This window comes from Plodia interpunctella, chromosome 20 (genome assembly GCF_027563975.2).
Source record: "Plodia interpunctella isolate USDA-ARS_2022_Savannah chromosome 20, ilPloInte3.2, whole genome shotgun sequence".
NCBI classification, from domain to species: Eukaryota; Metazoa; Arthropoda; class Insecta; order Lepidoptera; family Pyralidae; genus Plodia; species Plodia interpunctella.
Window position 1 is genome coordinate 7,506,550 of NC_071313.1, and position 25,405 is coordinate 7,531,954.

General features: G+C 38.1%; 1 protein-coding gene and 1 non-coding gene across 3 annotated transcripts in view; one reads left to right on the forward strand and one right to left on the reverse strand.

Annotated features, from left to right (window-relative positions):
• Nucleotides 1-2,028: 2,028 nt before the first annotated feature.
• Nucleotides 2,029-25,405, forward strand: part of sol (small optic lobes) — a 30,786-nt gene continuing 7,409 nt past the window's right edge. The window contains exons 1-18 of one of the 2 annotated variants that reach the window (XM_053760265.2): nucleotides 2,029-2,429; nucleotides 4,327-4,458; nucleotides 6,521-6,579; nucleotides 7,500-8,784; nucleotides 10,100-10,231; nucleotides 10,586-10,728; nucleotides 11,470-11,587; nucleotides 12,600-12,709; nucleotides 14,073-14,169; nucleotides 14,610-14,752; nucleotides 16,561-16,673; nucleotides 17,402-17,579; nucleotides 19,609-19,808; nucleotides 21,098-21,194; nucleotides 22,253-22,437; nucleotides 23,211-23,461; nucleotides 24,152-24,316; nucleotides 24,974-25,085. In XM_053760265.2, the coding sequence (XP_053616240.1) occupies nucleotides 2,188-2,429; nucleotides 4,327-4,458; nucleotides 6,521-6,579; nucleotides 7,500-8,784; nucleotides 10,100-10,231; nucleotides 10,586-10,728; nucleotides 11,470-11,587; nucleotides 12,600-12,709; nucleotides 14,073-14,169; nucleotides 14,610-14,752; nucleotides 16,561-16,673; nucleotides 17,402-17,579; nucleotides 19,609-19,808; nucleotides 21,098-21,194; nucleotides 22,253-22,437; nucleotides 23,211-23,461; nucleotides 24,152-24,316; nucleotides 24,974-25,085 (3,762 nt within the window). In that variant the 5' untranslated portion in view covers nucleotides 2,029-2,187. The remainder of the gene's footprint in view (nucleotides 2,430-4,326; nucleotides 4,459-6,520; nucleotides 6,580-7,499; nucleotides 8,785-10,099; nucleotides 10,232-10,585; nucleotides 10,729-11,469; nucleotides 11,588-12,599; nucleotides 12,710-14,072; nucleotides 14,170-14,609; nucleotides 14,753-16,560; nucleotides 16,674-17,401; nucleotides 17,580-19,608; nucleotides 19,809-21,097; nucleotides 21,195-22,252; nucleotides 22,438-23,210; nucleotides 23,462-24,151; nucleotides 24,317-24,973; nucleotides 25,086-25,405) is intronic. The other variant, XM_053760266.2, reaches the window with a different exon arrangement.
• Nucleotides 21,431-21,504, reverse strand: TRNAI-AAU (transfer RNA isoleucine (anticodon AAU)). The gene has a single exon. It is a non-coding gene; the product is annotated as a tRNA-Ile (tRNA).

A 25,405-nucleotide genomic window follows, 5' to 3' on the forward strand; every position in this document is an offset into this window, starting at 1 on the left:
TGTTCATTTATCGGGGAAAGTTATTTTTATAATGGATCATTAACACAAGCCAAAAAACGTGTGGTTACCACGTGTGAACCACTCCATTTCCTCTCGTAGATATCGTACGAGGCGACTAAGGGACAGCCTTTGCAGCCGATAGGCAATAATATACCCAAGGAGAGTTGAAGACAGCCAGCCGGCCAGTTGTAAAATCACAGTCGAATCTTCAATATTGTATGGTGTTTTAATGGATTTATGAAGTACTCGGAGTACCTACTAATCATGGGTGTTTTCTTTATTATGGTACTAAAATAGTACGTTAGATATCACGTACCTAATACCTACCATAATTACCATAATTTTTCAACCTTTTTTGATAGGCCTACCATATTTTTTTACAGAACGATTCCAATGCAAACCAGTTCAATTTAGGAACCTAAATTGAACTGGTTTGCATTGCACAACCTAAATGAATCGCATTCATACAAAACATCAACTCGATAGTACGAATTTGAGATGCATACCAGTTTAGGTCGCAATCATAATGGTTGCAATGTGAATCGCGTGAGATGATGTGTCTGTCCGCGTTATCATTCGCGTGGGTATTTGTCGGAGTTTGCCGATAGTGTAAAGCAGTCATAAAAAGGTACTATTACGCTGAAACCTGCACAAAATGTCCGACGGGAGCCAGGTGGCAGGGCAGCTTTTAATTTGCAGGTGACAAACGACCAGACCTTGGCATGATGCCAGAACTGCTTTTGTAATATTAATTGTTCGCTGCATTATGAGGTTATTAAGTGTTTTTTAATTATGTCATCTGTTCGTCTTTGTATTGTTGAAACCATAGATAGAAGAATTCATTATATCTATGGTTGACGATAGTTCGTAAGTTGCAAAAATGCATAATATTGCAAAATTGTAATTGATCTTACCAATTTGCTATTGATACTTATGATAATAGCGGAAAGGTGCCCCACATAGAACTTTATCTAGTTCTTCTGTGGTGGCAATGTCAACTGCCTTCAGTTGGTGTTGGAGATAAATTTATTTTTTGTGGGCGATAGTCATAAATTAATGTCGGCGACACATTGTAGGCGAACTTTGACAGATGGACGAATGAACTATCTAGTTTGTATATGTGTTATTTTTACTGCATAATCGAAATCTAAGTTTTACAACTGACGTAAATACAGAGCTTGTTTTGCAATGAAATGAGTTTGAAACTGAACTTATATTTTTATACAAAATTATACATTTTAATATTGACTGTCCAGAAGTCTTGACATAAATCTTAACACGAATTATCGATCGCGCAATCCAACAACTTTCGTAGTTATGTTATCCAGAAATAATATCTCCTTCAACAATCCGCAGTCAGTAATGTGTAGATCTTACAATAAAAAGCATTAGACAATTCCGAATTTCAATATACTAAATAAGTACTAACTATTAAGCTGTTCCCCTAGAATTTGCTTTACAATTGTTTTATTTTCTCCTTATAGGTACTCTGTACAAGCTGCTGTTGTGACATCTTCCTTTGATCAACTTACTTCATTTATTAGTTAATTTATGTGTATTTAACTGAGTACTAATACGTTCTGTTAATGGCTCATTTTAGATGATCATGCTGTGTACACTAAATTTGGGCACTTTACTTGTTCAGTAATGTATAGCGCTGAAGTATAAAAATGCAAAATTGTAATTTGTCTGTATGTGTATCTTAATAAGTAAATAAATAAATAAAATAAATAAATAGAACTTTTTATTTCAAATACATTCGAGATCACTCACGCCGATTGGCGGCGATTGCCGAACAATTTTTAAGTGCTGCCGCCATCTCTTGTATAGTTTTAACACTATTCAAACTAACGCAAGCAACACTAGATGTCAGTGTCAAACATTTGTTTATGCTTCGCACAATAGATGGCGTATGAATAGACATCTTTTAAATTTGTTTGTTTTTGATTTGTAAATTTAATTGTGTATATATTTATTCATAATTTAAAGTTTTTGCCTTTTCCCGTTTAATATAATTTTAAAAAATCATCAAGAGCTGTCATCAAAGCCGGAAACATTTTGATGCCTATACAAAAAAAGTTATACACAAACAACATGGTGGATCAGCTGTTTTCATTTTTCTTACATTGGATTTTGTTTTGATAAAACGGCGTATTGTTATGGTTTCATAGCCATGTGTGAATTAAAATGGGCTCCATCGCATCTGTGCTGCAATGGCATTGTCAGACATGCGGCCAAATCAACCCAACGGAGAGTGTGAAGTGTTTAAAATGCTCAACAAAACGTATATCGAACCATGACAGTGAGCATTCCAAAGGAATTTACAAAGGAGATTCTTCGCCGGAATACAATTCACGTACAGGAAAAAGCGAAGGAACTACTCCTGGTTCAGATCCCATTGTTATACCCACGGAAAATCATTTCAATAGGTAAGTTTTTGTGTTAGTTCCCACCATTCCATTGTTGCTAGTGTCAAGTCTAATATCGATTTTTTCAAAGTTCAATTTAGGTTATTTTTCTATTGTATATGATTGAAAGGTGGACGTAATGGAAGTTCATTAACTAAATTATCATCGGGTGCCCTTTATACTGTAGGTGTGTGTCAGTAATTGCCTGAAATATAGTTTTACCCACACATTGAATATGGGTATGTATGAATTACATAGCATTGTCTGGTATTCTAGTTGCATGTATTTTTCTACCTGGTTTAGTGGTGTGTTAATAAAAGTGTATCATATTGAGACTATTTTCTTAAAGCAAGTATCTTATGAAGTGATTCCACATACATGTTTATTCAGAAAAGTGTAAAAAATCAATACAAATTTGAAGTGAAAAGGGTGTTAAAACTTTTAAAATTTCATGTTTGAAATCAATCAATTAGCACTCACAGAGTTATATTGATGTAAAATTAAATATGAATCTAAAGAATTGATATATAATTTTATTCTATCATTTAACAATTTGATTGATTTGTGTCTAACCTGTCAATCCTGACTGGTATCCGGCTACTGTGTAATTATTGTTTTTGCATTGTATATTGATTCTTCACAATCTTTTTCTTAATTCATTAATTCTTCACAATTATGACTTAAGTCCCTTCCACATGACCCAATTTTACGCCCAATTTGATAAGATTGACAATCAAATTGGGTCATGTGGATGGAATATGAAATTTAAGGTCATTGGGTGATCCATATCGTCCGATTTGGGATTTCTCAGTCAAATAATGAAATTGGTGATATAGTTGTATACATGTGGACGGACGATCAGATTGTACCCAATTCAATCGGCAATCAAATTGGGCAATCAGGTAGTGTCGTGTGGAAGGGTGTGGAAGGCAATTGGTACTTTGTAGTGATTTGTGATTTTTTTTCTGTGTCACATATTTACAGGCTTCCACTTAGTGATATTTTATTCAATTAATAATCGAAATTCATCCAGTGAAATTTGTCGTTACTGACAATAATTTAGCATTCGATACTTAATGCAAAGCAAAGCCACAATGCAAATAAATATATAAGGGATTTTAGGTAATTTTGTATGGATCAGTGCCATTATTATATGTATATTATTGCAGCCTCTCACCAAACAATTTTAAAGAACCTATCTAGGAGAATAATCTACCCCCATTTCTATTCTGTGGATAGACATTTTTAAAAAGTAGCCTATGTATGTTCTTAAACTTTGACTGTATGGCATACCAAATTTCATCAAAATAAGTCCAACGATTTATACTGTGTACGATTTATAACATGACAAACAGACTTTCTTGGTTGACAGCACCGGGTGTTTATCATAATTCATAATTTTCATTTTTGTCAGACATACAAGAGGTCTTATATTAGAATACATACCGCGCCATATATATATAAATATATATAAAATTATCAACCAATCTCATCTATATAGCAGTCATCTATTATATCTAGCTATCATATATCTACTATTTGGTGTTGCAATGCCAAAAAAAGAAATTCTTTATATAAATATATTTTGTACTCTTTAATAAAGACTTCTTTATTAACAAATGTGTTATTGCTAACATAGGTGTTGAACGTAGCAAAATAATATAAAAAGAAGCCTTCCAGTCTCGCTTCTCGTCTCTCTCTCTCTCTCTCTAAGAACGCTCACAAACCACTGGACCTATACTTTCACTAATAGATAGTGTGATTTGTGAGTAACTTTTAGGTGTACAATTTATTTCGGTTGAACCCGAGCGAAGGACGGACATTGCGCTAGTGATTTATATACATAATATGATGTCATTTACACACTAGACACATACACTACACATAGTATGTATAATGTAGTATTGTCTGTTACCAGCGGATGGTCGTGCGTGGGGTCGGCGCCGGACGCGAGCCGCGCGTGGCGCTGCAGCTGCGGACTGCGCAACGTGTCCGCCGCCTGGCGCTGCGCCGCGTGTGACGCGCTAGCGCCGCACGCGCCCGTCTACAGGTACTGTACGTCTGCTGGTACTGTAAACGCAATCCAGCCCCACCACAGCGCTACGACTTACGGTGGTGCGGAGGGATTTAATGTAGACACATGCACTACAGGTACTACATATTATATTTGTTTCTTTTTACAAGCTACAGTTTATCTCCGAATTCGGACAGATACCGACGCGGATGTGGAAACATTACGTAGTTTTAACGAACATTTCCAGGCAGTCAATAAAAGCTGTCATAGAAACTAAACTACGTAATTTGCGTTCATTCGTGCTGGCTCTGTCTGAGTTCGCCAGAACCTGTCTTATACGAGGGCTGCTATTTATATATCCGGAACTGGCCAATAATTCTAGAATATTTAAAAAGTAATTACAACATTTGAAAATAGAACTCTTCGGCTAGAGAATAAATATTTTTCATGTCCCTGTCATTTGTTTTTTTCAATTGGCGCCAATTTTGAAAATAGCTTGTCTTCATTGCCATGGATTTAACTCGTGAACATTTTCGCGCGATGATTTATTATGATTTTCGGCGTGGATTAACTCAAAAACAGTGCATCGAACAACTGATTTTAACTTTTGGAGATGAAGCACCATCGAAAACCACTGTGTATTATTGGTTTAAGGAATTTCAACGTGGACGGTCTATGCTCACGGATGAAATTAAGGAGGGTCGTCCTAAATCGGTAGTGGTACAACAAAATATTGATGCTGTGCGACAATTAGTAATGCAAGATCGTCATGTTACATACCGCGAGATAGAGGCATCTCTGGGCATTAGTATGACGAGTATACACGCGATATTACACGAACATTTAATTGTTAAAAAAAATTGTTCGCGTTGGATTCCCCACAACTTGAGCGTAGATCAAAAACAGGCTCGTGTCGACTGGTGTAAGAAAATGATAAAAAAATACAACCGTGGCACGTCAAAAGCTGTTTATAATATCTACACAGGTGACGAAACCTGGATCTATGCTTATGACCCTGAAACTAAACAGCAGTCAACGGTGTGGGTCTTTCAAGATGAACCGAATCCAACAAAAGTTGTTCGTGCGAGAAGCACTTGAAAGCAAATGGTCGCTTGTTTTTTTGGTATCAATGGACATGTAGCTACAGTGCCACTAGAGAATAGTAGGACGGTTAATTCTGAATGGTACACCACCATTTGTTTGCCAGAAGTCTTTGAAAAAATACGAAAGAACAACCCACAACGCAGAATCATACTTCATCACGACAATGCTAGCTGCCACAAGTCGGCTGAAACAAATAATTTTTTGGAGGGTCAAAAGATTGAATTGACGGGTCATCCGCCGTACAGCCCCGACCTGGCACCCAATGATTTTTATTTATTTCCAAACATTAAAAATAAATTACGTGGTCAACGTTTTTCGAGCCGCGAAGAGGCCGTTGATGCGTTCAAAACACACGTTTTGGACATACCTCAATCAGAATGGAAAAAGTGCTTTGAAAATTGGTTTCATCGTATGCAGAAGTGCATAGATCATCGCGGAGAATACTTCGAGAAACAATAAAACCATATGTAATAATATATGTTTGTTTAATTTTGTTATTCCGGATACATAAATAGCAGCCCTCGTATACATAATTTTGTTGTGCAATCTGGACAGGCACTATCCGAATCAGAAATCGTGCTTTAGATATCAGGTTGGGACGGTGGTGGTACTCCCAATAGGCCATATGACGCGTTGGGAACTAAACGTAGGGCTGTCTCACTGATTTTATGACCGGCCACCTTATTCCACATCCCAACTGTAGAAGGTTTATTTTTTATATTAAATTTAAAACTCATGTGTAATTAAAATGCAAATTGATTGACTACATTTAAACGCTGGTGTCGTCTATATACTATTATATAAAGAGGTAAGCGTTTGTTAGTTTATATGTTTGAGGCGGGTAAACACCGAAACTACCGAACAGATTTCAAAAATTCTTTCACCATTAGAAAGGTACATTATCCAACATTGCTATAGGCTATATTTTATGTCAAAGTTCCCACAGGAGCGAAGCCCCGGGCAATATCTAGTAATATAATATTTCTATTTACAGATTGTCGGACGATGAGGACCAGGCCGCAGGAATGACGGACAAGGACAAGGCAGCTAAGGGTGAGGATCCCAGTCCATTTAATATAAATAAATAAATATAAATATATTAGGACAAATTACACAGATTGAGCTAGCCCCAAAGTAAGTTCTAGACTTGTGTTATGGGATACTAACTCAACGATACTATATTTTATATATAGTATCGTTGAGTTAGTATATATATATATATATATATATATATATATATATATATATATATATATATATATATAGCCCCAAAGTAAGTTCTAGACTTGTGTTATGGGATACTAACTCAACGATACTATATTTTATAACATATACATATATATATATATATATATATATATATATATATATATATATATATATATATATATATATATATATATATATAAGATAATTTTCCATCATGACCCGACCGGGGTTCGTCCCCGGTCGGGTCATGACCGGGACCTCTCGGTTCAGAGGCAAGCATTTTATCACTTAGCCACCGAGATTTCTCATAACAGCCTAAGCACAATGTTGATACATGACTTTTGTTTTGGTCACAAGAGTTAACTAAATAACTTAAACTGTTAATAATTTTGTATGAAAAAGTTATTTAATATGACTATAGATTGCATATCATGTAAATTATTAAAATACACTATTCTAAAATATTTTTATGCAAAGTATGAAAGTAATTATGCCGACGACAAAAGTTGTGCCGACATTATTATGCCAAAGTAAATTTGCAAAACTTAATTATGCAAAGAGAAGTGATCACTCAGGGTGAATGTAATGTTATTATATTTATTTTAGGTGATCTATTAAATCATGCTACACTAGATATACTGTTTTATTTCATTTATATTTATTTGCAATGATGTGTAATGTATTGCACTTTTGTTTTACTGCAATAAATTTTCATACCTATTAGTAAAACTACGCAGATCCTAAAATATTGCTATTCTTTACAGACAACACTATGATAAGATCTAATACATTGGCTGTTCCGTCTTACAAGCCCGCATCAAGTTTCACCGAAGGTCGACCATTAAATCTAGACCTGCAATCCTTAAGGTTATCCCCCACTCAACTCACAGCCAACGCGCACGGTGTGACCAGGTCTTTATCTCACGGGTCCGTTATCAACTCCCAAAACAAGTGGTGGAAAGTCGACGACACCCGATGCACCATAAACAGACCCACAAGTTTAATGGTCTCTGAAAGATACGGATATAACACTCAATACCACCCTAGGGAATCTTTCTTGAGGAGTCTTCACACTGTCACAAGAAAGCCGAAGAAATCTGATAGCAAATCCAATTGGGAGTTGAATTATGTGAAGGAGTATCAAAGGGAACAAAGTAAAGCTTTGCATTTGAAGAAGTGGGCGTGTAGTAAGTGTACTCTAGAGAATAGCGGAATAAGGACTCATTGTGAAGCGTGCTTGTCGCCAAGGATATCTCCGTTAGCGAGAATACCGAATTCAAGAGGGCTCAGTGTCACTACTTTGGGAAGACATGAGACTTTTAATCGAGACGGAGCTACATCTTTGCCCAGTTCTGGAGGTGTTATGATAACTGTACCAGATTGGCCACAAACTGGAAGTGCTATAGGATCGTTCAGAAGGTCGATAAGTGCACAGAACTCCCCGGAAATCAGACCGACATATAGAAGATCTTTCTCTGAACAGACTAACGAAAGAGCGGTAGGAAAAGTCATATCCAGTAGACGTAGTTTGAATGAGTATCAGAAATCTTTGGCTAACTATTGCAGTATATCAAGGTCCGATGAGAGGAAACTACCAATAGTCGACAAGAAGGTCGAGGAAAACCACGTGGAAATCGATAAGGAATGCAGTTGGGACACGAATGCTGAGGGGGTCATATATGCGCTGCCAAATAAGGGCAAATACAAAGATTTAAATTTGCAGCTGCAGGTGAATAATAACGGCACTAGGTATTCGTATGTTTCCGTTCAGGATACGAAAACCGTGATGAGTAACTCCCAAAACGAAGCTTTATATTCCAATGATATAAGTGACGGTGACTACGCCAGAATCGATGAGTTGTTAGGCGCGGAGAACTGTATTTCGCCAGTGACTGATAGTGGTGCGTGTAATATAAGGACTTCACATATAAGTGCTTCGGTGCCGAAGGATCCGAGCACCAAAGTGTTCAATATGTTGCCCTCTATTGGGAAAGTGGCGCACAATCCGCGCGAACCGTCAAAAGTGCCTTCATCACAGCAACAGCCTAAGTAAGTCCTTACATATTATAAAACAAAGTTTTCAGCCGCTCTGTAAGTAGCTGTATGTTCGCGATAAAAAACTACTGCACGGATTTTCATGAGGAAAAACGGTAGAAGGTGTGTCATTATGTTTTACCCGAGCGAACCCCGGGACGGGCCGCTAGTGTAATTATAAAAAAAAAACTTAAGAAACCTAACCAGCCATAGGGATAATAACACAGCCACAAACATCTACTTACTTGTTTCCTGCAGTTTTGACCGCCTCCAGTGCAGGATAACTGTGAGCGATGTGGGGATAGACCGCTCTCAATCAACGCTCCATATGATGGAGATGATGATATATTGGGAGCTAAACCTAGAACTATCTCATTCATTTTATAACCGGCCACTTGACTACAACCCTGTTTGGAAATGCAGTCGTGGCTTGTCGTGGTATATCTATTTTCCTTTCATCAGCACTTGATCACAATCACAATATGTTTCAATATACCTTTTGACCATGTACTTTATTGTGTACTTACATTTTTATATTACTGATAAAAAATTATACATAAATTTATATTTAAAAAATGGTAAGCCCTTCTGGCATAATAGGGACCAACACTGTTTGAATGAGTTTCTTTCGGCATTTCTTCTCAGCAGTGGTCGTTCTGAAATGCTAGTAGTTTGTAGCTTTGGTAAACATCATTTAATTTAGAATATGACATGAAAAAGTGCCTGTGAAGGCCTAATTTCTGAATAAATGATTTGATTTTGATTTTGCTTAATAGCTGTCAACGCTTTATAAAGTCTGCTCTCTGTCTCTAAAGTCAACATAGATGGTCACAGTATCATAAATGATTATATGCTATAGCATCCAGTCATATACTTCCAGTAGTACAGTCCAAAGAAAAGTAGAGACAACTAGTTTGTGTAGCCAAATGAGATACCAACATTTTGTTTAAATTAAATATTTGAGTGTGCTTGATCTAAATGTAGTCTGATAGGAAGCAAAATGAGGTCTAGGTACACACAATCTCATGCTTCTGTTCAGTTGTCAGGCATCCCAGCCGCAAAATCGCAGTAGAATCTACAAAAATTAAATATTTATTTTTTAAACAAACCCCGGGCTTAACAGCTGAGGATGCAATCGCTAATACAGGAGAGATTTTTCACGAATATATGTCGCAGGCATTTAGTATGAATCTGCCGTTTACATACGGCGTTGCCAGTTTAGAAATGCCCGTCGTTGGTAATGTAAAATGGCAAAATATATAATGTCGTGTCATAATGTATTACGCTTAAACATTTGATCGACAAATCAAACCATTATACCACCTTTCAGCCGTGAAAACCGCATGTGGCAATGCAACGAATGTTGGTTCGCATACAACGCGTGGTGGGCGCGCGCGTGCGACGTCTGCCGCAGCGGCAGAACGCCGCGCGCGAACGTCACTATTGCTTCCACCGAAAATAGGTATCACGTTATTATTATGCCTTCCAGCTTTATTCCGTGTCCTCTAGTTATAACTGGCAGAAGGGGCAAACCCAAGAAATGCTGGCTTAATGAGTAATATGCGTGCCAATGGTCTGACAACTAGTGATGTCGACGACCGTGCGAAGTGGACACGAAAGTGTAGGAAAGCGGACACTGGGCTCCGACGCTCTACGGCTGAGGATGGAAAGCATAGTCAAAAAGTTGATATTATTAGTTTGTATATACTTGCATTCCCCGTTTTAGCCACTTGAAGGATTTATTGATAAATGATTTTAATTTTAATAATTCGCGAAATTTCAATACAATGTTACCCTAATCTCCTTTTTATAATAGTTCTAGATCAACAATCATGTCGTGCGAGGCGAGTAGCAGTGATAAGGAGTCGAACCTGAGCCGTCATGAGACCAAGAAGTTGACCGTGCCTATAGCGTCGCTAGACCACGACTTGAACAGTGACGAATTGCTGTTTGCTGTTGGTAAGTCCCACTAATGTAAATGCGAAAGTTTGTGTGGATGTATGTATGTGTTTTGTTACTCTTTCACGCAAAATTTACTGAACGGATTGTTATGAAATTTGGTACACGGGTAGAATATAACCTGGAATGACACATAGGGTAGTTTTTACCTCGAAAATCCCACGGGAGCGAAGCGCCGGGGCGCAGCTAGTTGATATATTTTTTTATTTTTGTTACGAGAGTGTTGAAAAATCGACAATGTTAACAAATCTTAAGACTAGAGTCTAGCGATCCGATGAAATTTACGTCTCCGACTGTCGTCTCCCCTCGTACTGGCGTAAACCGTCTGTTTTCCACTAATTAAATCATGACAAATATTTCTGATTTTGGTGTTAAGCGTTTCAGCATACTCTTTCTCTCTCTCCCTCTCCCTCTCTCCTCTCTCTCTCTCTCTCTCTCTCTCTCTCTCTCTCTCTCTCTCTCTCTCTCTCTCTCTCTCTCCCTCTCTCTCCCTCCCTCTCTCTCTCTCCCTCTCTCTCTCTCTCTCTCACCTGAGCGTGTTCCCGGTTTTATCCTCAGCCGTTGAGCGTTGGGGCCAAGCGTTACGTCGTACTGTATCCTGATTTCTATTTATTATAACACAAATTGCAAAATAAAAACGTTTTCTACATTTTATAGACAAATTTCATATTAAATGTAATTTCGGTTGAATTGATTTTGAGCTTATTACAATGGCGTTGATGTAAATCCTTTGGTTCCCAGATTCGAGCCCCGCCCCGCCGCTGACGTGGTCATGCGTCCGGTGCACCCTGGTGAACGAGGCGGGTGCGGCGACGTGTGCCGCGTGCGCCGGATCCAAACCGTTAGCACACAGTTACTGGTAAATTTGTTTGTGACATCTTTATTGTATAAAGAACACATACTGAAAGTACATACGCAACAAAAATGTGGACTTATATAAGTGGATATGTAGTGTTATTATTGTAAAATACATAGTTTCGATGTTAATCATAAAGACGAAAATTGACCAACAAACCACCTCCCCCCCCACGGATTTCAGAAATTATTCATCTAAAAAAATGTTAAAAACATACTGAATATTATAGTTCATTGCTTGTAGATTACAGGAAAACCTATAAGAACTCTTATAACTTGAATTACTGTGTACTTTTCAACGTTCGTTGTCAACGTTCATTTTGCAATTATTGGTTGGAATTTTCTTCGATTCTGTAAAATAATGGGTATGTTTAAATCATATTGATCATGACGATGTGCAGTTTTTTATCTTCTTTGACACAAACATACATACTATGTATTGTATCCTGTAATAAACGTGTTTTATTTGAAACAAACGTACAGTTAACAGCACATGAAGTTACCTCGAATGAACCTCTATGGCGCGGTAATAGCGGCTACTTTGCAATGAATTTGGGTAGGTACATGTGCTGTTGACTGTACATACATATTCCTGTAACCTGAAATAAATGTTTTTTTTTATCTTGTTCGACACAAACGCACGTACATATAGGCCCTGTAATCTGAAATAAACGTATCTAATTTTACAGTTTTTATCATCTATGACACAAACGTAGGTCAAAAACACGTTTTTTATTTATTTAATTGACGACCTCGGTGGCGCAGTGGTAAAGTGCTTGCCTCTGAACCGAGAGATCCCGGGTTCGATCCCCGGCCGGGTCATGATGGAAAATGATATTTTTCTGATTGGCCCGGGTCTTGGATGTTTATCCATATATATGTATTTGTTATAAAATATAGTATCGTTGAGTTAGTATACCATACCACAAGTCTCGAACATACTATGGGGCTAGCTCAATCTGTGTGATTCGTCGTAATATATTTATTTATTGATGAAATGTTGGGCACAAACCCAGGACGTGCAGTTCGTGCACGCTACAGAACGCAGCGCGCGCGCCGCAGTGCGCCGCGTGCAGGACGCCGCGCGTGCCGCCGCACGCGGACGCTAGCCACGTGCCCGCCTCCCGTGAGTGAGCTAGAAGATCATTGTGTTTTTTTATAAGTTTGACCGCAAATTGCGTCTGTCCGTATGTACGTGTCACCGTAGCTCATCAACGGGTATACCGATTTGGATGCGGTTTTTTTATTTGATGGGTAATTCTTATGCGGTGGTTCTTAGATATGTTTGAGTTTCTTAGAGATGTTTCGAAATCGGTTCAGCCGTTCAAATGTTGTAGCGAAATGAATATTGAAAGTCGGGGGTTTTTTAATTTGTCTAACGAATAAACTTGTTAAACTTTCGCGCTTTGAAGACATAAATACATAAAACGTCGTTGTAACGTCAGCAACATTAAATAAAAAAGTGCGTTGCGTGCTAAATCCCGTTAATATAATTTACTAGCTTTTATCCGCGGCTTCGCCCGCGTGAATTTCACCGTTAATTTTTCCGGAATGAAATGTACGCTATATCCTTATCCACACTTCAAACTAAATGTATGAAAAATTTCATGAAGATTGGTCGAGTAGATAGAGCGTGAAGAGGTAACAAACGAACTTACTTTCGCATTTATAATATTAGTTAGGATGTAGTTATAGTCTAAACCAAACCTGCTTCTGGCCTATCATCAACTTTTACGCAACGATTCAAATGCAACTCAGTTCAATTTAAGAAATTTAAATGAATCGCATTGTTCATACTAAAAAATAAATCAATGGTACGAATTTGCGATGCAGATCAGTTTAGGTCCTGAACTGAATCGCATTATAAGATGATGGTAAGCCATTATGGCGATCACTGTGTGGTGAGCACACGATGTACAGAATAGATAATTATTTTTATTTCATAAACAATTCACACACATTCAAAATCAAATTTAAATATATTTTTTTCAGAAATTAGGCCTTCACAGCCACTTTTTCACGTCATATTCTAAATTAAATTATTACCAAAGCTACAAACTAATGGCGTTCCGGAACGACCACTGCTGAGATGAAACGCCGAAAGAAACTCATTCATACAGTATTGGTGCCAATCATTCCATGCCATTTTTTAATACACACAGTTAAAAAAAACATTTTACACGTGATATTGGAGAATATATTAAATTAGGAGTGTGCGTGAGATAGATAGATATAAATAGAATTTTAATAATAATTACGTAGGGAACAAATGTTTGGCTATGTCGCTCCCGCCTGGCCCTGGCAGAAGGGGAAAACCCAGGAAATGCTGGCTTGATGTCGTCAAGGATGGTCGACCACCGTGCGAAGTGGAGACGAAAGTGTAGAAAAGCGGACACTGGGCTCCGACGCTCAACAACTGAGGAAGAAACCGGGAATACGTTCAGATGAGAGAGACACAAATAATAAAGAATCAATTTGTCATAATATAGCAGGGGGCCGCAGTCCGTCGCCGCGGCGCCCCCCGCGGCCCACGCCCGCGTTGCCGCGGCGCGGATCCAGACACAAGACCCCGCCCCCCGAACATAAGTGAGTGTTTACAAAAAAATAATACTTTAAAATTAGCTAATGAATACATAATTAATTTGTAGGAACTTAGTTTTTTGTTAAAATGTTATAACTGCTTCAATTTTAAAATATATTAGTTATCACATATCAAATTTAACCTGTTAACAAGTTCTTTAATGCAAAAATATAATTTTTCACACAAGCTGTTTTGTCAGATAGATCTATTGCGTTCAATGTGTGACACAAACGTCTGGACTATCAATGACCTGACGGTGCACCCAGGCACGGCACCAGACGTGAGAACACAACGGGTTATTGCACGTACACATATATTTATTTCACACATCGAATACAATAAGATCTCTGTGGCAACAATTAAAGCTTGTGTCAAAAATGATTATTAAAAAAAAAAAAAAAACAACGTAAAAAAAAAAACTAAACTTAAGTTATTTTAATTTCAGACCAGAAACGACAGAATGGTCGTGTACAGAATGCACGTTCGCAAATACGGGTTCGTCGCAATCGTGTGAGATGTGTCAGTCTCCGCGAACTAGATTGCTGCCTGCAGCTCCCGACCAGCCTTCACTAGACGATGATGACTCGCGTATGTGTCCCTTTCTCTTTCTCTTTTCTCTTTCTCTTTCTCTCTCTTTCTCTTTATCTTTCTCTTTCTCTTTCTCTTTCTCTTTCTCTTTCTCTTTCTCTTTCTCTTTCTCTTTCTCTTTCTCTTTCTCTTTCTCTTTCTCTTTCCTCTTTCTCTTTCTCTTTCTCTTTCTCTTTCTCTTTCTCTTTCTCTTTCTCTTTCTCTTTCCTCTTTCTCTTTCTCTTTCCTCTTTCTCTTTCTCTTTCTCTTTCTCTCTTTCTCTTTCTCTTTCTTCTTTCTCTTTCTCTTTCTCTCTTTCTCTTTCTCTTTCTCTTTCTCTTTCTCCTTCTCCTTCTCCTTCTCTTCCTCTTCCTCTTCCTCTTCCTCTTCCTCTTCTCTTTCTCTTTCTCTTTCTCTTTCCTCTTTCTCTTTCTCTTTCTCTTTCTCTTTCTCTTTCTCTTTCTCTTTCTCTTTCTCTTTCTCTTTCTCTTTCTCTTTCTCTTTCTCTTTCTCTTTCTCTTTCTCTTTCTCTTTCTCTTTCTCTTTCTCTTTCTCTTTCTCTTTCTCTTTCTCTTTCTCTTTCTCTTTCTCTTTCTCTTTCTCTTTCTCTTTCTCACTCTCTAACTTTTGCATTATCCGTAGCCTTCGTGTCGATATTAAAAGAAGATGTGAACTTATATGTGAAGGTATATAGAGCAAACAACGCGGATTTTTATTATGATAATCATTTCACGAAACATGTGAAATTGAATCGAATAATTTATTCAGAAATTAGAAATTCACAGGCACTTTTTCACGTTTTTCAATCTTTTTATTAAATTGTAATATCTCACAAGTTACAAATTGTGTATATTCAAGTGTGTTAATAGATCCTTTAATTATTATTTTTATTTTGCAATAAGATTTCCCAAAGTTACAGATAATTCTACCTTGGGAATTCTAGATCATAAATCTTTCCTTTCCGTTAAAAAAAAGCAGCTTGTGTTTGAACGGGGAACGTACTACCAAACGTCATCAAAATCGGTCCAGCACAAAACAAAACAGACTTTCGCATTTATAATATTAGTATGGACTAGCGGGCTTTTCTGACTTCGCTCTGGGAAAACTATCTATATATATACATACATATATATACAGAGTATAAATTAGTGAAAACCATACAAAACTCCGTCCGTTAGTTTATTGCATTCATTTATATACAGGATTGCTGGTATCAAACGCAAAACCCCCTAAAAACTATTTGCGTACATCAAAACAATGCCTATAGTGTTAGGCAAAAGGAAGGACCTAGTATCTGAGACACAGGCTCGGCCTAGTTTAGACACTAGTGCGTTGGACTATGATAATGTACTGGATCTGTTTATATCGTACGTGAAGTTCACCTACTTATTGTAAAATTGTTCTTATTTGGCACGTGAAAACTAGATAGTAATATGAATTGCATGCAGGAATATTATAATAACAATAATTTAAAAAATATATATAACAAGCAACTTTTATTCTACGACTTTTCGTGATTTGTAGTTTTTCATATACAAAAAAAAAAAACCAATCTAATTTGCCATTCTACGCATCTTACTCTATGTAACAGCCAATCAACACGAGACAGTACAGTAGCGTTATGTAGCGGAATCGAACATAGAGTTAACATTTTATAGAAACGGCATTAAAACTAAAAATATATATTTTTGTATTTATTACGTTTAGACAAAAGTCGTAGAACAAAAGATGTTAGTCTCTATGTACCTTATGCGCCTTTGGAAGGTTATGCGTTAGATACCAGTAACCCAGTATAATGTAAGGGCTATTAATATATTAATGTTTAACAGCGGAAGGATCAGACGGGGAAAGACAGGAAAGTACACCAATGGAAATACTAAGGCTTCGGGAAGAGAGCCACGCGTGGACGCAGTGGCAGGAAGTGCTGGCGCAATGTGCCGCGGTAACTTTTATATTTTACTAGATGTTGCCCGGGGCTTCGCTCCCGTGGGAATTTTGAGATAAAATATAACCTATAGCAATCTTGTTTAATGTACCTTTCTAATGGTGATTTTGTTTTTGAAATCGGTTCCGTAATTTCTGAGATTACCCGCACTCGGTGGCGCAGTGGTAATGTTCTAGCCACTGAACCGAGTGGTCCCGGGTTCGATTCCCGGTCGGGTCATGATAGAAAATGATCTTTTTCTGATTGACCCGGGTCTTGGATGTTTATCTATATATGTATTTGTTATAAAATATAGTATCATTGAGTTAGTATCCCATAACACAAGTCTCAAACTTACTTTGGGGCTAGCTCAATCTGTGTGATTTGTCCTAATATATATATTTTTTTATTTATTTATACATTATAAAATTTTAAACACAATGTTGGTTCTAGTGGAAACTTACAACTGAATTTTGAAACAGATATCCTCAACTGATTAAACTTAAATTTTATATAAACGCTTATATTGAATGATAACTCATAATTATGATACTCAAGACCTTATGGTGCACCCAATATCGCCACCCGACGGGAACGCCTCAATGGTTTACTAAACGACATAATGTTTTTACACGCGTTAAATGCATGATTTTTCTGATGAAAATAAATGCTTTTCTCAAAAATTACTAATGAATCGCTTTTTACGTCTCATTTGAATTTTGTAATCGTTCCCCATTCTCCCCCAGACGGGGTCCCCTTACATCGACGAGTCGTTCCCCGCCTGCCCCCGCTCGCTGTACTACAGCGGGGATGAAGCGGGGGCGGCGGCGAGGTGGCTGCGGCCCCATCAGATACACGTAGACGCCGATCACAGGCTGCCTTGGGTCGTGTTCCGGGAACCACGACCGTCTGACATCTCACAAGGTAACTGACCGCTGAATCGCGCTCTAGAGATTTTTTCGCCAGCTTATATAGGTCTCAAGGTTCAAAGTTTCTGATAAGATGTTGATAATCTCCATGTACATATATTTTGAGTTACAAAGACAACAATTTTTCTTACAGAGACACCTTTTTGCTTTGAGAACAGTTTTAACTGACTCGCTTCGGAAAAACGCGTGTTGTCTAGTAAGAACTGGGCATAACTGGTATTCAATTTTGAGCATTAGTTAATTCTAGTTTTAAAAAAGGCATCAAGTAAAAACTAGTTCCAACTAGGGAAAACGCGTTCTATCTAAACACTGGTTTTAACTGTAACATATATAAGACTATCATGGATGTTATTTAAGGGTGCTAAGATGGTCAGCTATCTCGCAAGGTGAATGACCGCTATAACGCGCAATAGAGATTTTTTCACCAGCGCATATAGGTCTTCCCTCGCGTTCTGTCTATAGAAAAATAAATATGACTGCCATTTCATCAGAGCGCCGGTTCTTTTTCACATGCGCTTTGGAAGTCTGTTGTTCAGGGATGGGTCGTCGATGCATTTTCCGTGAACGTGAACGAGACTAGACAGTCTATGAACTGTAGACTGTAGACTGTTCATGAACTGTAGACTGTAGACTGTGTGTAGTAGATTAACTAGTTGAAGTTGACGTCACGTTTTCGTTCAGTGGACGTTAAAATTTAACGGTACGTTGAGTTCTACGAATCACATCAAAACTGGACTGTTTTTCTATGTTACTAAAATTTTAAGTCGCTTGAAGTTAATTCGTTCATCGTTCGTCGCCATGTGAATGGCGACTCGTCTACCAAAGGATATTTATTCAAATGAACTCGTATGTTTTAAGGAATAAAGTTTAGTAGATTAAACAATTATTGGACTACATTAACGGACAGATTGAAACGACGACATGGTGACTGCTTCGTTTAGCCGTCTAATAATTCAACTCGTCGACGCATGGACGGTGGACCGTCAAATTCAAATTCAAATAATTTATTCAGAAATTAGACCTTCACAGGCACTTTTTCTCGTCAATCTTTATATTTATAGTTATTTCTCACAAACTACTGGCATTTCGGAACGACCACTGCTGAGAAGAAATGCCGAAAGAAACTCATTTGAACAGTGTTGGTCCCTATCATGCCAGATCGGCTTACCATTATTGTTTCTTACAATGTTTTTTTCTTTCTAATAATATATAAAAGTACATAATGTACCGTCGAATCGTCGATGCATTGTTAACCGTCTATTGGACTAGTCCGTCCATTCGACGCTCATCCCTAGCCGGTAGTAGTTACTACTACTACCGGACTGAACTGAACAATGGGGCATGACTCTTAAGTCTACTACTGTAGACTTAAGAGTCATGCCCTTGGGGCAATGGGGCAATGGGGCATGACTCTTAAGTCTACTACTGTAGACTTAAGAGTCATGCCCCATTGTTCAGTCGTCCTCCGTCACGTCAGACCAACACATAACAATGTAGACATTGTATGACTTTGTCAGTGTCAATATCGATTGAATAAGAACAAACGAATGAGTATTAGTTTTAAGTACATATTCCATTTGTTTTAGCACAGGAATGCAATTTCTTCAGTGAAACTCTAAAACTCTTCAAAAAAAAGTATATAATTTCAACGTAGATGTTCACAATACAAGAGATGTAGAAAAAGTGATTTTTATAATACTACCGACAAAAATATAGATCTGATGTTTATTACGGATCAATTTTGAGATGCGCAATCAGGTTGCTCTTTAATTTATTCAGGCGCTTGAACACCATTACAAGTTGTATAAATATATTTTTTATTTGTAATTGCATAAAAAATTATTTGTTAACAGTCCGCCGCAAATTTAACCAATAGATGCGTTTGCGTCGGACTTTTTGTGGCGAAACCGGTTATTCCATTGTTATTCAGATTTTGTCGTCAGTCACATACGTAAGGTGATAGCACAAGTGATACACATTATTAAGAAGTTATTCCCATTCCCGTGTGTTATTCCCACAATAAGGAGTGCTCGGCAACTGCTGGCTGCTGTCGGCGCTGGCGGTGCTGGCGGAGCGCTCGGCGCTGGTGCGCGGCGCGGTGGTGCGCGGCGACCCCGCCGTCGGCGCCTACCAGCTGCGGCTCTGCAAGGACGGCCGCTGGCTCACCGTCACCGTCGACGATCTGCTGCCGGCCAACAAGAAGGGACATCTGGTGTACTCCCAGGTGAGTGTCTATCGATATTACTCTGTATTATTGTGTGTGTGTCTCTCTCTCTCTCTCACCAGCTATGTCACAACTAGAACCTCTTGTGGCCACGTCTACTGCGACATAAGTTGCATGAATGGGTCGCTAATCAGCGAAGTCGATCGATATTCTTGTGTTAGCTCCGTCATATAAAAAAAAGATTATGGCGACATCTACTGTGCAAAAACATAACGAAACTTTGCAAACGCAAGCACATAGATGGTCCAAAAGGAAGCGCAGCAAGGACGGCCGCTGGCTCACCGTCACTGTGGACGATCTGCTGCCGGCCAACAAGAAGGGACATCTGGTGTACTCCCAAGTGAATCTCTAAAGATATTATTGTGTCTTTCTCCCTCTTATTAGCTCGGTCATATGAAAAAACGATTGTGGCGACATCTACTGCGACAAAACCCAACGACATATGTTATATAGATAGTTCGCAAATCAGCGGAGTCTCTGCAAGGACGGCCGCTGGCTCACCGTCACCGTGGACGAACTGTAAAGTGGGATGGTAGGCGTTAAAGTGGGATAAACATATTGAAATCACGGCCGAAAAACTTAGTACGGCAGCTTTTGCAGTGAGAAGGATCAGACAGTGTACGAACATAGATACAGCTAGACTTGTGTATTTAATCATAACCTGTTTTGATATACCTTTTGACTATGCACATTATGTACTTTTATATATTATTAGAAAAAAAAAACATTGTAAGAAACAATAATGGTAAGCCGATCTGGCATGATAGGGATCAACACTGTTCAAATGAGTTTCTTTCGGCATTTCTTCTCAGCAGTGGTCGTTCCGAAATGCCAGTAGTTTGTAGCTTGTGAGAAACAATTATAAATATAAACATTGACGAGAAAAAGTGCCTGTGAAGGTCTAATTTCTGAATAAATGATTTGAATTTGAATTTGAGTATCTAAATATATTATAGTTTTCTACTCTCCCTCATTGGTTGAGTATCTAAATATATTATAGTTCTCTATTATACTCTTCATTGGTTGTGACGCGTGACCATCTGTAAAACCATAGCCGACATGATGGTGGAAACAGTGACTGTCTCGCTCAAAATGCTTCGATTTACAATGTCGATGTGAAAATCTAACTTTTTTTTAGCCAATCATATAGTGTTGTTAAATAATTGTAATAATTTATTTGCATACAAAAAGTAAATACCTATTTAGGACTGAAGATAAGTAGGTACTTATAATAGATTTAATGTTAGACACATAGTACACATTATATAGCAAGTTATATGTCGCTACAGGCAAAAAGGAAACAGCTTTGGGTTCCCCTGATTGAGAAGGCTGTGGCCAAGCTTCATGGCTGTTACGAGGCTCTAGTCTCAGGAAGAGCTATTGAAGGTGAGTGGCAATATTGTGATAAGGCTTTTATTTTTGACTAGCAGCTCGTCCCGGCTTCGCTCGGAAAAACATAAATTATACATCTAAGCATTCCTACTACTACTACATATTTTTACTCAAATCAAATTGTTTGCATTGTAAAAGATTCTGAAAAAAATTACTGTCGTTTAAAGTCGTACAAATCATTTTTAAATACCAGAAAAATCAATAATAAAAGTTCCCAAAAAAAGAATACGTGGCCCATGAGGGGATCGAACCCGCGACCTTCGCGTTATTAGCACGACGCTCTAACCAACTGAGCTAATGGGCCGTTGGGACAGTTGACGAAATTATGGAAAACGTACACTATCAATGGACTACGCTTTGTATTTATCAATTAAAACCGATTTGATTAGGGTATTGTAAATTAAAACTATTGTTATCAGCGAAAATATAGGTATGTTATATATTTTGTTACAATTTATGATCGTATTTATACAAGGTAACTGGAAATATGAATGAGATTGTCATATTAATCGATAGTAGCTATTTTTGTATTATAAATTACAACGTACAAAATGTGATTGATTTTAAGCAATTTAAGATTTACGGTACAGTCAACAGCTCATCAATCTACCCAAAATCATTGCAAACTCGCCGCTATTAGAGGTTCATGCAGGAAAAATATATATTAAAACATAAAATAATATTTATAAACTGCAGACTACATTGTTTTGATGCCATTATAAGGATCTATAATTCGACCTCGGTGAGTGGTAATGTGCTTGCCTCTGAACCGAGAGGTCCCGGGTTCGATCCCCGGTCGGGTCATGATGGAAAATGATCTTTTTCTGACTGGTCCGGGTCTTGGATGTTTATCTATATAGTATATGTTATAAAATATAGTATCGTTGAGTTAGTATCCCATAACACGAGTCTAGAACTTACTTAGGGGCTAGCTCAATCTGTGTGATTTGTCCTAAATATTTATTTATTTATAATTTGTCTATTATACGCATTGGTCCGCGATGGTATAGAGGCATTAGATTAGTTGACACATTAGGTTGAATGCCCATCAGGCCTATGCACACTAACGGGGGCGCCCTGCGAGTCAGTGTCGCTGCAGGCGGGCGGGGCCGGGGGCGCCGGGGGCGCGGGGCTCCCCTTGGAGCAGTTGGACCGCGACCTCGTGTGGGCGCAGCTGCTGTCGTCCAGGCAGGCCTGCTTCCTCATGGGAGCTAGCTGCGGCGGCGGGAACATGAAGGCGAGTGGTTTCCTGAATCGCGCAATCGAAGTATATACAGGGTTACTGGTATCTAACGCATAACCTTCCAAAGCTACATAGAGACTGACATCTTTTGTTCTACGACTTTTGTTTTTTTTTTAAACGTAATAAATACAAGACATTAAAACTAAAAATCCTTTTTTTAGTTTTAATGTCGTTTCTATAACCCTATGTTCGATTCCGCTGTATAACGCTACGGTACTGTCTCGTATTGCTTGGCTGTTACATAGAGTTAAGATGCGTAAAATCGCAAATTAGATTGTATTTTTTTACGATATAATAGAATAAAAGTTGCTTGTTTTGATGTACCCAAGTAGTCTTCAGGAGATTTTGCGATTAATACCACTAACCCGTTATAGTATTCATATGTCAATGTATGGTAAGTTTTATTTACTGTATGTAAGGAAGGAAACGACGAATGTGAGGTCACCTGTAGAAAAGCTAGATCGCGATCTAGTGTGGGTTAAATTACTGTCCTCTGTACAGGCCTTAAGGGCTAGTGGTCTGGGGCAGTGGCAGTATAAAAGTGAGTGGTATCCTGAATCGCGCAATCAGTTTTTTCGTGAAAACATATATAGATACGTATAGTCTTCTTTGTCAAGTATGGTAATTTCTATTTACTACAATTTGCGCGGGAAGAGCAGCTGGCACGTTATTATTTTTTTTATTTCTCTCCCAGACCAGCATGAAAGATATTTGAAAAAAAAAAAAAAAACAAAATAATATTAAATTTTCGTTTTCTTCATTATCAGGTCGACGAAGAGGAATACCAACGGTTAGGCCTACGCCCCCGGCACGCGTACTCTGTTCTCGACGTGGTAGAACTTCTAGAAGCTTCCACCCCTACTCGCCTTTTACGGCTACGGAACCCGTGGGGGCACTACACGTGGCGGGGCGCGTGGGCGCACGCGTGTCCGCGGTGGACGGAACACGCCAAGCGTGTTTTACAACATGATGATAGGGATCAAGGAGTGTTTTGGATTAGCTTCGATGATGTTCTCAAGTAAGTTACGTACAAACATATTATCACATATATTTCCCATCAAATATAATTCTTTCTTTTGAAGCGGTGGTGGTGTAATGGTCAAGACCCCTGCTTGTGGATCGAGAGGTCCCAGGATCGAATCCTCCTCGTACCTTTGTATACCAATCTGACTCATGTATAGTAAGTTTTCATCGACCACCACTTGCTTCCGGTGAAGGAAAACATCGTGAGGAAACCTGCACACAGGTTGATTATTAACTCGTGTGTGAAATGGAGAAGGCAATCGCAAACCACTCCATTAATAATGCCAAGAATGTTCTTACGTGTGTTTCATTCCACGTAATGACCCTCAGTCATGAGGAATACGACTACGAAGAATAATACCTATTTCACCGATCAAATAATGCCTGTTTTACCGATTTCTTCTTTCATTTGGAGTGTGTTAATCCTTTATGGGCATGTTAGGGGCCAAAACAATTATTTTTAGATTTTTGTCTGCCTGTCTGTATGTTTGTTCGCGCATCACGCAAAAACTGCTAGATGGAATTGGATGCGATTTTCCTTTCAACCCGGAAAAAGGACTAAGGAAGTCTTTTTAAAAGCTAATTAATAAATTAAAAAAATATATATTTTTGCACTGTTTTAAAGTGCTGTAATTTCGTTAAAATAATTAACATTTCTTTTTTAAATTGAATAACTTGTCCATAGATACTTCGACTGTATAGACATATGTAAAGTGCGTAATGGTTGGCACGAGGTGAGACTAGCTGGTATCCTGCCTCCCATGTCCTCCACCAGACATCTGACGTGTTTGCTGCTCACTGCCACACAACCTACTGAAGTCGACTTCACATTATTCCAGGAGGGTCAAAGGTGAGTGGCTTTATTGTCATGCAATATTGAACTTTATGTCTCAGATATAAGCTTCGTAATCGTGTGATTGGTGGTGTACTGCGAACCCATATTTACTAGACATCATATGCTTACTGCTCACTGTCACACAATCCACTGAAGTCGAGTTTATATTATTTTTCTTCCTGAAGGGTTCAAGGTAAGTTGCTCTAATATCATGCAATAATGAACCTTATGTCTTTATAATAAGGTTCTTAATCATAAAGTTCTTGGTGAACTGATTGATATACAGCCCCCATTAAAGATCTTAACATGCTTACTACCTACTAAAGTGGACTTCACATCAGTTAGGAGGGTCATAGGAAGTAATATAATGCTACAACTGTAATATAATGCTATAACTATAATGCTATACAATATTGAACCCTAAGTCTTAGTCATAAGGTTTCTAATAATAACGATGTAAGAAGATAGTGATGGAAGAACTTTATGATTATGTACCTTATTACTAAGATATAAGTTTCAATATTGCATGGACAAATAATTTATTGGTGTCATTTATTGATGTCAAAAATTTACATACATTAAATAAAATAAATTATAATTAAATAAACTAAATAAATAAATGACTATTATACGTCTATGGCGCAACAAACAAACATACTAATTTTGTTACAGAAACTCCGCGAAAAGTCAGCGGTCTCAATTAGACTTGTGCGTGGTCGTGTTCAGAACTAAGTCTGGACCGAACGCGCAAGTTGGCAAATTAGTCGCACATAGCAAAAGACAGGTAATATTAATTGAGAATTTGATGAGAACTCTCCAATATCCCGCTAACATTATAAAGGCGAAAGTTTGTATGTTTGTTACTTCTTCACGCTTCTTTTTCTTCTCAAAAGGGTCAATGTTTATGAAATCTGTGAATGAGGTAGCTCATACCTTAGATGAACACATAGGGTACTTTAAAAAAAATACTACTGAGTAAGCAACAGGGATGCGGTCCTGATGGGAAGTGGTCACCGCAGCCTATTAACGCGTCTGCAACACCAAAGAGGTTAGTTCGGGTTTGTATTTTATTTCTCACCATCGAATCGATTCGAAGTGAGACGC